This window comes from Phyllostomus hastatus, unplaced genomic scaffold, assembly GCF_019186645.2.
Source record: "Phyllostomus hastatus isolate PE091 unplaced genomic scaffold, TTU_PhHast_1.1 phas_contig_137, whole genome shotgun sequence".
NCBI classification, from domain to species: domain Eukaryota; kingdom Metazoa; phylum Chordata; class Mammalia; order Chiroptera; family Phyllostomidae; genus Phyllostomus; species Phyllostomus hastatus.
The window spans coordinates 13,888,386-13,902,974 of NW_025333583.1; the positions used below are offsets into that span (position 1 = coordinate 13,888,386).

The following is a 14,589-nucleotide window of genomic DNA, read 5'->3' on the forward strand; positions in this document are numbered from 1 at the left end:
TATTCTTTAGTATAGGGGTGGCAAGTAAATTTTACTCTGTGAAACAACACTGATTTGTATAGACAGTGACATATTTCAAGCCATTGCTTTTGGAGCAGCAAGGAGGAATAATCTGAATCTGAGGAAACTTATAGAAGGGTATGCAATAATTTAGAGGTAAATTTCTAAACAAAGTGGAAGTAGAGAGGAGAAATGCACTGAAGAATTCTATTGCTCGTACTTGGTATTTTTGTTAGGTATAAGAAGTGACGTAAGGGGAAAGGAGGCATAGAAAACACATCCCAACTGTTTAACTTAGCTGCAGGATGCATGGTGCTTCCATTAGTTGAGATAAAGGAACAAAAGAGAAATATACTTGGTGGTAGAAGTGGGAAAGTGAGTCACATTCCGTTTTCTACACCTTGCATTATCTAAATGGGGACTTTTGTAGACAACTAGGAATACATGCTGTAGCTCAATGGAGAATTCAGATCTGGATCTCAAAGTAATCTGCCTATAGGAATTATGCGAAGTGAAGGATGAAGGTTGCATTCAGGCATGAACCCACAGCCCAAGAAAATTTTCAAGATCGACCAAGACCAATTCTGAAGAATACTAATGTTTATAGTGCAATCTTGCTCTAGTATGGAATTTTACTTCAGTGAAGGAAGCTTTGAAGAACTAGTCAAAGAGGTGGGGAGAAACAAGGCTGAAATGGAAACACAGAAACCAGAAAGTGATGTGCTACACATGTCCTGTAAGATTTGTGTCTCTAAACACTTAAAGATGTCTCTCTAATAAGTGAGATAAGCAGAATTGTTTCCCTCTATACCATAATTTTGAAGCCCAGACTATAGCATTGTTTTTACAAAAAGTATACTTTGATATGATTCAGTCGATTGTATTAAAAGGTTATAAGAAAAGTTCCAATGGAGGTTTTGTTGTGTTTCATATGAATGTGTCCCCTTCCTCCCTTGCTCCTTACTCCCTTTTCTCCTTTTCTTCCTTTCTTCCATACTTCCTTTTTTCCCTTCTTCCTTCCTGTGAGGATGTTGCTGGTGCTCACTCTCTCTCTTTCCCACCCTCCCTCCATCCCTCTATTTGATATGAATCATGTAAGATACAATGTGAATCATGTAAAGATTATACTTTCCTCTTTGCACTGACTGCTACAAAATCCTGAATTTGTTTCTGAGGACACCTGCTCTAGGACCTAATTGCACAGTGTGAATCGGCTTCTCTGCTGACTTTATCTTTTCCAACCTGTCTAAGCATCTCATTCAGTTATTTCATACTTGATTCTATCTTGCTAGATTGTATGAGTTTTGTAAAGCACAACAGTATTTATTGGAACCAGAAAGAATATACAAACTCATTTGTGTGTTAATTTGGAAGGTTTTTGTAGAGTAGTTTTGATCTGTTGCAGACTTCATTTGGTAAACATTTGTCGAATTCGTCAATGGTGGGTCAGTCGTCATTCTAGAGCCCAGCTTTTCTCAGCATCTCCAGGTCACCTTAGAAGTTTCTCTGGCTGGCTGACTTTGACCAAAACTTCATATCTGTCTTCTGCAGTGACAAGGACAGTGTGTGCAGAACAATGTGATGGCAGATGCTATGGGCCCTATGTCAGTGACTGTTGTCATCGAGAGTGTGCTGGAGGCTGCTCGGGACCTAAGGACACGGACTGCTTTGTGAGTCTGGGATTTCTTCCTTTTATTCTCCTGCTTTCCCTGCCCTCCTCTTTTATGCAGGCACATTGAATCTTTAACATCTTATTCAAAAGATCTAATTTAACCATTTTAGGATTAAGAGAGTCTCTGCCTTCCTGGAAGTCATGCATTCACTAGGTGGCTATTGATTAACTAGGATTGTTCTTTGTGCCCTTCTGTTGTAATTTATACTACCAGTGAGATTTATTAGACAATGTGAAGATGATCATGTTGAGATATCTTTTTAAAAACTAATATTATCTTCCCGAAATTTATAGTGATTACCTGTTTATGTTGTTGCATCAATGAGTCTTCTGTATAAGGGCACTAGCATTTTATTTCTTAAATATGAATTTAAGACAATAGCAGATAAATTTATAAATTTAATTATTTTAGTTTATGTTGTTTATAAACTAATATCATTCAAAATTATAAGATTTACAAATGCATGCTTGAAGCAATTTATATGCTAATCTGTGTGATTTTTATTTTAGAAGAGGACATTTTTACTTCCTTAAAATTTATCTCTTGTTGGGGACACTTAATTACATTTTGCATCTCCGATAAAGCTCTTTCTGTTCTTTTGAATACATACAAGCAATTCTGTGAGCTATAGTTAATGCAGTTTCATACACACACTAGCTTCATTTTCAGTTAAAAACCATAGAATAAGAAGTTGTTTTTGTTGTTAAAAATAAAGACAGGGATTTATTTTTTGTTACCCCTTCTCAACTATCTGAAGAATACACATATATATTTAGGATAGAGTATTTTTTTCAAACTGGCATTTAATTCTGGAAGTACGCAAACTATAAATTATAGCTCTTATGATATAATCATTGGTGAATTATCTTAATGTAACAAGAAATTTAACTTCACTACCCTAATTCTACAGTAAACAAAAGTATATATTGCAGAAGTGACTAGTGAGGAAGAAGAAATGAATATTGAAACATTAAAAATGTAGGGCAGCTGCTCAGCAGGTCTGGGTCTGAGACCCTTCCCTTTGCCTGTCTCCAGCCATGGGTTGGGGAAACTGGGTTTGGTAGATGTTAAACAAGCACTGGGTTAATTCCAAAACAGTAACACCAATCAATACCAACAACACTCATAACTTTCACCACATGTTTTTCATGGTTCCATTATCATGATAAGCAGAGTGCCAAGAGAACCTCTGAGTTTTCATTTCACTGTTTTATGGACTGTTCCCATGATTCCACTTTGCTATTTGGTACAGCATGTTCAAGAATGCCAGGTCAAGGCCTTGGCATAAGTTACGGTGTTCTGTTTGTCTGGGAGGTAAATTTGTTTGATTCCTCTGGCTCATGTTCCTTTGTTGCCAAGCAATCTGTGCACAGCACAGCACAAAGTGTGTTAGTAAACAATTATGAGGACACATGAAGTTTTATAGCCATAAATTAAAACTCACTGAGTTTTCTAGATTGGTTTTTAATAGATTCTTCCTGGAAAGTGTCATCTTAGTGAATAATGTATCATCAGTGATTCTTGTTCTGATTATGCATCTCATAGACCATCATCTGGGGATTGTCTTGTTTGTGATATAGTGCTTGCTAAAACAACAATTGATGAAGAAAATGTTTTGGAGAAACAGAATGAATTAGTGCTTATTAATAACCATATATAAAATTTATGATGGCTATAAAATACTACATGAGTTCATGTTAGCTTGCCTTCCAAGGCCTAAATTATTTCTGTGAAAGTTTCATGTTTTTAATTAATAAGATTAGTTCATCCGCTCTTTGTTAACCACAAGTTTTTATGTACTTATATACTTGCTCTAGTTTTACACTACATACCTCACTCTTGGGTAGTAAAATTATTTTTAATTCTTCTCAAAGGCATTTGAACAGTTTAACATATTGAAGTTTTAATGTCAAATATATGTCAGTGGGTAGAAATTGTTTTACTTGAATCGATGGCTTTTACCAAGTTGTGTGACATTATGAAAGAGATTATGCAGAAAAGGCATCATAGTATGCAGTGATGGGCTACGTGGAGCTTCTCCTCATTTTGGCATTGCATAGCCTACATTGATTCTTTGACTAGTCAACTGCCGGAGCCTTTTCTCTGAGTCCAGTTTAAATGGCCATCATGTGTTTTCTCACTATACAGTGAAAACGAATGTCACTGAAGGCAATGAATTCTCCAAACACCAGCTTTCATGAGGAAAGTCTACCGTTTAGAATTGATAATTTAGTTATTAGTTATTAGCTCTAGACTCTAAGACTCAACATATAACCCTTTGAATAAGTGTGAGCTTAAATAATGTTTTACTGCTAGATAACTTTAATAATTTAAGCCCATTTTCAATTTAGAAGTTAGTGGACAGATACTAAGCAATTTGAACAACAATAACTAGAGGTGGTATATTTACTGACATTGTAAAAACAGTTTTGTAAAACTGTAGAAGTCCTAAGCTAATCTGAATTTAAAATTAAGTGCTGATGACTATAAAATTATCAGATGTTTCAGTTTTTATGCAATTGACATATACTTAGTAAAGAACACAAACTCCCATAGAAACTGCTGCAGTACTGTTCCTTTAACAAGTATTATTAAGATTATTGTGAGATAAAATTAACGTTTGCTATGTTGCAGGCCTGCATGAATTTCAATGACAGTGGAGCTTGTGTCACTCAGTGTCCCCAAACTTTTGTCTACAATCCAACCACCTTCCAGTTGGAACATAACTTCAATGCAAAGTACACATACGGAGCATTTTGTGTGAAGAAATGCCCACGTAAGTAACAGGAAAAGAAGAGCCAAATTAATTATGCCATTATGTAAAAACAAAAGAATTTTAGGCCAATTTACTGTAACTCGAAACTTGTAATAATATCATGAATTACTCAAGTATGGGGACTATAAGGGTTTTCAGGAACACATGGACACATGGACACATGGACAAAACCAGCGGGGAGGATGGAAGCAAGGGAGGGAGGTGGGTTGGGCTGGAGTGGGGTGGGGAGTGGGGGGAAGAAAATGCAGACAACTGTAATTGAATAACAATAAAGTAATTAAAAAATAAATAAATATATTAAAAAAATTAAAGTGATTGGTCCAAAGTCTCAGCAAAGGAATGGTATGTCTGAGGTTAGCGTGCAGTCTCATTAACTTCCAAACTCATTTTTTTCTCCGTATAGCATTGATTTTGCACAAGATGCTGTTTCTCAGAAAAGTGATTAGTTTTATGGAGCGAGCTACATAATGAAATATGCTTCTAATACCAATGAATTCTTACCAAAAATTATTTCTGATTACTTATTTGTAAAGAGTATATAGCATTATAGTTTTAAAATCAACTCTAGTAGTAAACAATAACAGTACATAGGAAGGGCATATGAAGAGTTCTTTACCAAGCTCATAACTCATTCTGGGGGTTTAGAGTGACCAGCTTAAATTTTGTCAAGAATTCACTAAAACATGCCCTGACTCTCCCTTGAGTCAGTTTCTTTGCTTAGACTGACCAATGGGATACTTCTGCAGTGTTTGATCTACTGGCAAGGCTGAAATATCACTACACTTGTTCACATACTCATTTCAAAGAAGAAGGCTTTATAATCTACACAACACAGAGAGTATGGCATTCTTGGCTTTGTCTTTGTGATGGCAAGGGAGTGTGTAGGACATGGGATTAGAGTAGCTATGGGTTCTGACTTTGTCCACTGCCGGCCATGCTATTGTAAGTGAACTATTTAGCTTTTCATTTCCTCCTCTTTTAAGATGCTGATGGTAATAATCTTATCTTTCTTCTCTTTCCCAGAGTCATTATAAAGATCAAAGGGATAGGAAATAAGGATCCAAGAGATAGTAAATAAAAACAAGTTTTTGGATACAATGACAATTCTAGTCATCATTATTCAATATTTTATATGAGTTAAAAGAATCATTATATATAGTGTATAATATATATACACTCACTCTAGGACAGTAGAGATTTTTCCATTTTAAACGCTTTAATATTCAAACATGTTCTTGATCTAATAACGTCTTATCTAAACTTACCCTTTATCTCACCACCTAGTATCCTTACAAAATAGGGGGTTTGAAAGTATTGTAAAGTGGGGCTAGATGATGAAATTTTTCCTTTTCTTAGACAAATGTTTTCTTATTTTACTACCTTTAAATTATGGTGCCTGGCCCCAAGGATGGTCAAAACTATGCTTTGTTCTTTTTTTGTTTGTTTGTTTTGGGGCTTTTTTTTTGTTTTTGGTTTTGTTTTCTTTTTATTCAAGTCCTGAGGTTGAGGCCCAGAGTTTAGGCTGGGGTGGAAGAAGTACCAAAAAAATTTGGACTCGAGTATTCACCTTTCCTTTACTCTACCCTTTATACTGGCTCATCTGAAGCATCTTAAATGATAAATTGTGCAAGTGGCTAAACATTGAGAACTAGTTTGTGAAATTACATGCCCAGTTACCTTAGATATGGTAACTCATGAACTTCCTTTCTTGGATTAGTTCAGGTTTATCAAATCACAGACTAATTTAGAACACTTTAGTATTTATTTAAAATTCAAATCTTTGATAGATTTTACTCATAAGGCATGGTAGCTAAACTAGAAAAACAAAGATGTTTAGCTTCTAAATACTGTTCTGTAATCCCTAATCTGGAATTCGGAAATTCAAAAACTCCAAATAACAAATATTTTTGAAACACATTTGGCTGCAGATACTGAAGCTAACTCACAGGAAGCTATTAATAATCTTTATTTATTTTGTTTGGCATAAGTCGCTGCAGGAGTGTGGAATAAGGGGTATTCCTAAAGACCATGCAGAAAGGATGGGCACCTGTTACACAGTGCATGCACCTGCCAGTGGTTGGGTTCCCCTGAAACATAGATTAGATTGTCAAGGAGCGTTCTCAGAGTCAAGACCCAAGAGGAAAGGAAGGCAAGTGTCATCAGGCTGTGACACAGTGTCAACTAAGCACCTTGTTTCATGGCCGATGCCCTCTGATAGGATAGGTGTTAACTCCGAATACAAGCATCTTTATCTTCACACATCCTTCCCACTCTCATGGATTCATATATGTCCCTGTACCCCAGACTCCCTTCAATTCCAGATTTTCTACCATTTCTTTTTGAAGGACAAACACTGCTCATGAGTTCATAGAAATTCTAAGCTTAAGTCACTTCCACACAAAGTAAATGATCATTTGCACTCCCCCAAACTGTGCCCATTAGTAGGATTTTTCCTGTCACTACATTTCAAGCTCACTCCTTGGAGAGGCCACACAGCAGCTGCCATCTATTTTCAGCTACTTGCATTCATACACCAAGCTTAGTGTTTGCTCTCCTCTGCCAGCTTGTCATACGTGCCCTCTCTTGGTCCTTACGCAGTCACAGGTATGAGCTGAGTGGGAGGCGCCAGCACAATGGTAGATGATGTGGAGGTCTGGACCAACTACTTATGTAGCTTTCTTGTGTCTCTGCCAGGGCTCATATTCTATCCCAAATCTACTGTTTCCATCTTGCAATGGATTTATTATGGGACTGTCCAACATTATGATATCATGATTCTAATAAAATTTTGTTTTGTATGGGCAAGTCTGGTGACAAGGTCAATCAATGACCCATGGTTAGGTGCTCTGTTTCCACCATGACCCAGGAGCATGTCAGGAGCTGTTTGTTAAATGGTGTATAATTTGTATTGCAGATAGTGTGGTTTAGCTCAAGAATCCTAGGGGTCTCTGATGTGATTTTCCAGTTGGAATTTGCTGTAACTATACATGGTGTGCTTTCCCACCATATATCCTTCTAATGTCATAGTGCCTTTTGGATTTTGTGACTCGAGTAGTAGTATTGCTTGCACCCCAGTCTAGACCTGCACCATATGCCTTTCTTGTTCTGGTTCCCCTTCACGGCCAGACACCTTCCACACTACAGAATGCTGAGCCAGAAGCAGCAGTCTCAGACACGGAAGGACGCTGCCTTTAAAACCCAAACTGTCAGAGTAGGTCTCCTGTGTTCCCTTTATTGTGGGAGACTCTACATGCAATAAATTGACCCTTTCTTGGGAGAGAACATCTTGGCATATTCCTGATCACTGGACTCCTAAACACTTTAGCAATGTGTCAGGTAATTAGATGTTCCTGGTTTATTTTGTACAGCTTTCTTAACAGTGCCCTATCAAATTTTATTTTATTTTACCATATAAAGCTGTAGGACAGTGTGTATGGCTCTCCACTGGAAGATGGAACACATTGTAAACATTTCCTCCTGAACATGAAGTGCAGTCTCTTGATTGAAGGCAGTTTAACTTCAGCTTCATTTGTGCTTCGTGTAACTTGAAGTATTTTAGACTTCTGACTTGCATCATGATGTGAAATGAAGTGGAACTATTGAAAAACATAAACTAAATGTCATGTAGTTTCCTAAGTCTATGAAAGAAATTTACTCTGTCTCGGGGGCCATTCGGGACCCTGAGCTGTAGTCAAGAAAGCGCTCGTTGTTGTCAAACACACCATCCTAAAATTTGGATGTTCCTTGAGGCTGTGCTAGGTTGAGATGTTCCGACAGAGGCTTATTTTAGGGAAAGAGACACATAGACCATCAACGATGGTAATCATTTTCACACCGTAAAATATTTTGTTTAAGTTTGTTTGCTGTGCATCACCATTATTGCTAATTTTACCTTTTTTATCAGATAACTTTGTGGTCGATTCCAGTTCTTGTGTGCGTGCCTGCCCTAGTTCCAAGATGGAAGTAGAAGAGAATGGCATTAAAATGTGTAAGCCTTGCACTGATATTTGCCCAAAAGGTAAGTGATAGCTGAGATTATTCTGGCTGGGACAGGGGCCTATAACAAGTTTACTTTTATACTTTTATATGCATTTACTCTTTAGTGGGGAGACAATGTTCGCCTCTCAGAACATACCACTCCCCCAGCAAACCCTCCCACAGAAACTTCTCCATAACTTTGAATAGTTCTCAGCATTATCCACTACTGTAACAATGTCTATTACTGGTTTTGAGTGATGGATGCTACTATAATCCAGGTAAAACTTGAATTAACTTTGATAGGAACTCAGAAATTAAGTTTAATTTTATTTTATATGCAACAAGTCTTAGAAATTATGAGCAAAACAAGGGTTCACACAGTTATTTTAGCATCCAAAACACATATTAGTTGCTTGCCAATGTATCCACCATCATCTCCTATGCATCAAAAGGGGTACAAGGGAAATGCAACATGACATTTACTCTCCAGGTCTAAAAAGTATTTCAAAAGTAAGATATAGGAAATGGCAAGGACATTTACCACAAGTGTTAAATAAATGTTGCAGATAATTGATGTTCTAGAATTTGAGTGGAGGAAGAAATAAATTCCAGCTATGGTTCTCAAATTAAAGTCCAGTTCAAAAAACTTTTTAAATATTATTAAGCTTTTCAAAGTAATGGGATTCTGTTTTAAAAGCACAAATTTTGGAATTACCTTTAGACTACACTCTCTCTCCCCCCCCTCTTCATATACACACACATTTTGTTTTGTTTTGTTTTCTTCTTCTTTTTTAAAGTGAGGCCTAAAGAAAGCACCGGTAATACTTAATGTATAAACATTTGGATGGCTCTTTACTCTGATTATAACTCAGCACACATCAGTACCACTCTTTTACTATATATTCTTTATTCTTTAGATTGTCTTCCCAATTTTATTTTAATCATTGTTCAAATATAGTTTTCTGTCCTTTACTCCCATCCCAGCCCACCCACCCACCCCTCCCTTCATACCTCCCTCCCATTTCCACCCTACCCTAGTTTTTGTCCATGTGTCCTTTATATTTGTTCCTGTAAACCCTTCCCATTCTCCCCTGAAATTCCCTCCCCTCTCCCCTCTGGCCTCTATCAGCCTGTTCTCTATTTCAGTGTCTTTGGCTATATTTTGCTTGTTTGTTTGTTTTGTTGATTAGACAAATATTTTTAAAACTGGAGGTTGTAGACCATTATTAAGCTATGAAATTATCTTAAGTTACCAGCATTTAAAAAAGTATTAAAAACAATATTTTAGCCTGGCTGGCGTAGCTCAGTGGATTGAGCGTGGGCTGCAAACCAAAGTGTCGCAGGTTCGATTCCCAGCCAGGGTGCATGCCTGGGTTGCAGGCCATAACCCCCAGCAACCACACATTGATGTTTCTCTCTCTCTCTCTTTCCCTCCCTTCCCTCTCTAAAAATAAATAAATAAAATCTTAAAAAAACACACAATATTTTAGGATGAATTAGAAATGAAGTAGACTTTATGTAGTAAGTAGAAGTTTTGATTTATTCAAAGTACCATTTTATTTATCCATCTGCTATGTGTATATACTGGGTCTTGATACAAAATACAATTCTTGTGAGTCATGGTCACTAGACAATAATATAGGGACACTGCCGGCCAAGTAGCAAATGTTGCATGAAAGAATTATTATATATGCTAGAAAGCCATTTATTTCCTGTGATAATATTTTAGTTTTATAATGAAAAAAAATGTTATTTTATAATGAAAATGCAATGATTTATTGACTGGGGAAAAAAGTTTCTCAGGATCCTGACTGTGACTCTCGTTTCTCCAGCATGCGACGGCATTGGCACGGGATCACTGGTGTCAGCTCAGACCGTGGATTCCAGTAACATCGACAGATTCATAAACTGCACCAAAATCAATGGGAATTTGATCTTTCTTGTCACTGGTATTCATGGGTCAGTATCAAGTTTTTGCAGAAAATGATTTTATGAAGTATAGACAAAGCTTAACCATGTCTTTAGCTTTGTCTGCTTGATTCTTTTCTGTGGAGTTCTGCCCCACATTAATGCTCTTCTCCAGCAAATCAAATGTCATGTTTTACCAGCAGGGGGGCTAAACCCAAGTGTGGGATACACCCAGATTATGACATTAGTGACTACTCAGATTTAAAAACATGCATTTATGTACAAGCTAACAAGCATTTGTAGAGCATTCTCATTTAATCCGTAGATTCCAGCAAGCTTGATACATTTTTAGATATGATTAGGGAAACGATAGCAATGGGTGAAGTGGCAAATTCCATTCAAATTTCTAAATAATCAGTTTCAAACATCATAGGTTAATATTCCTTAAAAAAATGGATCTCACAAAAAGCAAATCAGGCAGCTGAAATTGTCCTGAGCTTTCAGAACTTCTTTTTGACATCACATGTATTTTTCTCTGTTTTCTAAGGTTGGAAAGTTAGTACCATCATAAGGGATCTATAAAATGAATTTCATTTTAGCAGTAAAAATTGTAACATTTTCTGGACTCAGTCAGTACAGAACCACCTGCTGGTTTTAGCTAGGAAAACAACCCAGTTTGTAGTCTTTCAATTGCAATAAAAATGTCAATAGTTTACTTTATATTTTATCTATTTGTCTATATTACTACTTAATCTCTAAATATTGGTGCTATGGGCTACAGATAAAGAATATCACTCACATATTTCAGTTCAAAATCTTACTCTAAACATATATCATATTATTTCCAGAAGCAACATAATTGAACACATTTTGAATAAATGTGTCCAACTAGAAATAGCAAGAGAAATAGAACAGAGTGTCTCTCTCTATTCAACTAAATTACTATAGGTCTTGTTCCATAAATCATTTCTTCACTTTAAAATGTAACTTTTAATATGGATCTATGCCAGATACTCAAATAATATGTACATACTTTCTGTTTTAGATATGTTATATTTGGCCCATGCAGTATTTTTTTAAAGGTCAAGATTTCTAAATTCTTTTTTAAAAATATGTGCACTTGGTTACTCTTAACCCCTGTTTTTACATGGCAACCATCTGTTCAGGCTAGATAGTACTTGCCATTTGGCTATTGGACACATTCTTTCAAATTCACCAGAGTACCCACTGGCTCTTCGAATCCATTTACACTGATATAATTGCCCCCCATGGCCACTGGATAGACCAGGGTTGATACTGATGTGCATCTATATAATTTAATGCATATGCAACACTCCGTAAAACAATGTATTCATATTTTAACTTTTAAAAACCAAATTTCACCATGAATGACAAATTGGATCATGCTAACAGTGTCTTCTGAGGAATGAAACATAGCCACTCAATTCACATTACCTGATTCCATCCGGATATAATAAATGAATTGGCCTCAGTCCATCAGTGTGGGGAAAGATTTGGAAACAGCCTCATGAAGTGCATTACACAAGTGGCTTTTATCTCAATCAGGCCAATTTCTATCTCTTACATATTAAGCATTTTAATGCTCCTTCTTCAATTCTGAAACAAAAGTCATAGGTAAGAGTGCCCATATACACACAAATACATAGCAATTTTATAAAGTGTTTTTAATTATCCAGTTGGAATTTAAAGAAGAAGTAACAGAAGATGTTTAGTTATAGCACAAGCATGCCATTACCAGAAATAGACTAAGTACTCTTAATTTCCTTATGTAGAGTGGGAACCATAGGCCAAACTCAGTGTTTAGGGTTATCCGTAAGAATAAAAATAGCCTGTTAATCTTGCCATGTTCAACATTGTTCACATGCATGCATTTTGAGCCTCAAAATGCTCCCCCAAAAAGCATGTCCATACTGTGTCAGGTGTGTACATGACAGTCTGCAAAGATGGCAGACAATGGAAATGTGATAATGGGTTGAATGAAAATCTAGCTTTCAGAGCAACTAAAAAAAAACTGTTTCTCTGTCTTAACACTGAGCTTTATATTGGATCTCCAAACACAGTGACAGAGTCAATATAGTGTTTTTACTCGTGCTCTGAATTTAGCTAAGAAAGTTCTTGATTTTATAATTCTATGGATTTCAAGTGGCTGGTACTCTGAAGTTGGTAAGTAGAATTCTGTCAGCTTATTTTATGAGAGTCCTGAATCTCTAAAATTAAGTGTATAAAATTTCTGTGGTCCATTGGGCTTCATGTGAACAGTCTAGAATTTATTAATACCTGGCAACCTGGACGTGTGCTCAGTAAAAGTTTGGGCTGACCCCATTACTGTGTGCTCGCCCTGGATTTTTACTGTTTCTCAGTAAAGTCAGAATATTTTATTATATTATCAGAGCTGTTCTATACACTGCTTTTCATCAAAAAAACAATTGTGGAAAGTTCATTCTGCTATTGGAGTGCTGATATTTCTTCTGCATACAAAAGTCTTTGTCCATTTATGGACAATAGCAACAAGCCCTGAATGGTGTGGCTCAGTGGGTTGGGCATCATCCTGCAACCAAAAAAAGGCCACCTGTTTGATTCCTGGTCAGGGCACATGGCTGGGTTACAGGCCAGATTCCAGCTGTGGGTATGAAAGAGGTAACTGATTGATGTGTCTCTCCCTGGCTTTCTCTCTCATTTCCCTCTGTCTAAAAATAAGTAAATAAAATCTTTAAAAAGTAGCATGACAACAAGAATTTTCCCAGAAGGTGAACTTAATTTTTTGGCTTCATATTCATTAAAAACATAGTGATTTATTCTACACATCTTCAGTTATGAGTAGAGGAAGTTGTTCCAGAACATTTCATTTAGACGCCAAGCTTTTGAGGATCTTCATGTTACATTGAGGAAAATATTCACTGTTTATGTGTGAATTTTAGGGAAATTCATTTATAGTGTTTCTCAAAGCCTTCCATAACTTTCTGTGTTACACTAGTTGTATGGTATATTGATTGCACTTCTTAGTTTGAAACAGTAATTTAATCAACCAAAGGTATTTTTTTCCCTTCAAAGAGATGGGATGTTTCATAGTAAAAAAGAATATGTTAATGAATCAAGTTGAAAGGGCTACTATTAACATAGTTTTTATAAGGCTCTAAGGCTAGAATAAATAAATGCCAATGGGTTCAGACTGAAATTCCCAGGCAACAGGCCATATGCCTCTCTGTCAGGGATTGCGAAGCACCTTGGTTGATAGGTAGCCCTGTTAAAACTGTATCCGGTGGATCACCATACCCTTGTGTTTACGTCCTATATGTGAAAGAAGGTTCCTAAAGATTGGTAAAACAGCAGACGTCCTAACACAGACACAGACGCCAGTGTGATGGTTACCTGAGGGGAGGGTGGGGGATCGTAAAAGGTAATGGGGGTCAAATATATGGTGACAGATTTATGATATATCATAACACTGTACTCTTGAGACTATATAATTTTATTCACCAATGGCACCCCAGTATATTTAAAAAGTAAAAACACAAAGATTTGATATATAAACATATGCATATATGTACATATATGTAGCTATACATGTATGTGTATATGTACACATGTGTGTATATATATTCTCGGTGTGTACATATGTACAGTGTATCTTACATTGTATATGCACACAAATACATAAATATATTTTTATATGTTTATATATATAGTGGATTACAAAATGACAGATATCCACAGCAAGAATAAAACTCAGTTGATTGCTACAGATGGTTACATGCTTCTTAAAAAGCCTAAGTTCATTGTTCTTAAAAGGCTTGATCTCTTTAGAAGTGGTCATTGAATAGACTTCAGTGTTTTCTGAAGGGTACATATTAATACGAGGTTTCTGTTTGCTCAGTATTGCACAGAATGCTGTTTAATGTAATAAGGCATTTAAAAATACTATGTATTTCTTAAGAACTGAAACTATTGCTTAAATTATTGAGAAATATTAGGTGTTATGGCATAAACTATGTTTATGTTTGGGTTAATATTTAAGTGTGTAATTATTCCATATGGTCAGTATATAATACACGAAAAAATGTTCTTAAGATGAAGATCTCTGAAAAATATATTAAACATTTAATTTTCAAAGATATTTTATGTTTGGTTTTGGAAAGCAGGACATCTCTCTGTGTATATATGTGTATATGAATATATGTATATCAAAATCATTATAAAAATATGTGTATGCATTAGAAGATGGCATTTTTTAAA

The 14,589-nt window shown here is 36.0% G+C and overlaps 1 protein-coding gene across 6 annotated transcripts in view; it reads left to right on the plus strand.

Annotated features, from left to right (window-relative positions):
- The window catches only part of ERBB4 (erb-b2 receptor tyrosine kinase 4), a 969,394-nt gene that overhangs the window by 682,959 nt on the left and 271,846 nt on the right, over positions 1-14,589 (plus strand). For all 6 annotated transcript variants that reach the window (XM_045852658.1, XM_045852676.1, XM_045852684.1 and 3 more), the window contains exons 6-9: positions 1,552-1,670; positions 4,308-4,449; positions 8,354-8,467; positions 10,260-10,386. In XM_045852658.1, the coding sequence (XP_045708614.1) occupies positions 1,552-1,670; positions 4,308-4,449; positions 8,354-8,467; positions 10,260-10,386 (502 nt within the window). The remainder of the gene's footprint in view (positions 1-1,551; positions 1,671-4,307; positions 4,450-8,353; positions 8,468-10,259; positions 10,387-14,589) is intronic.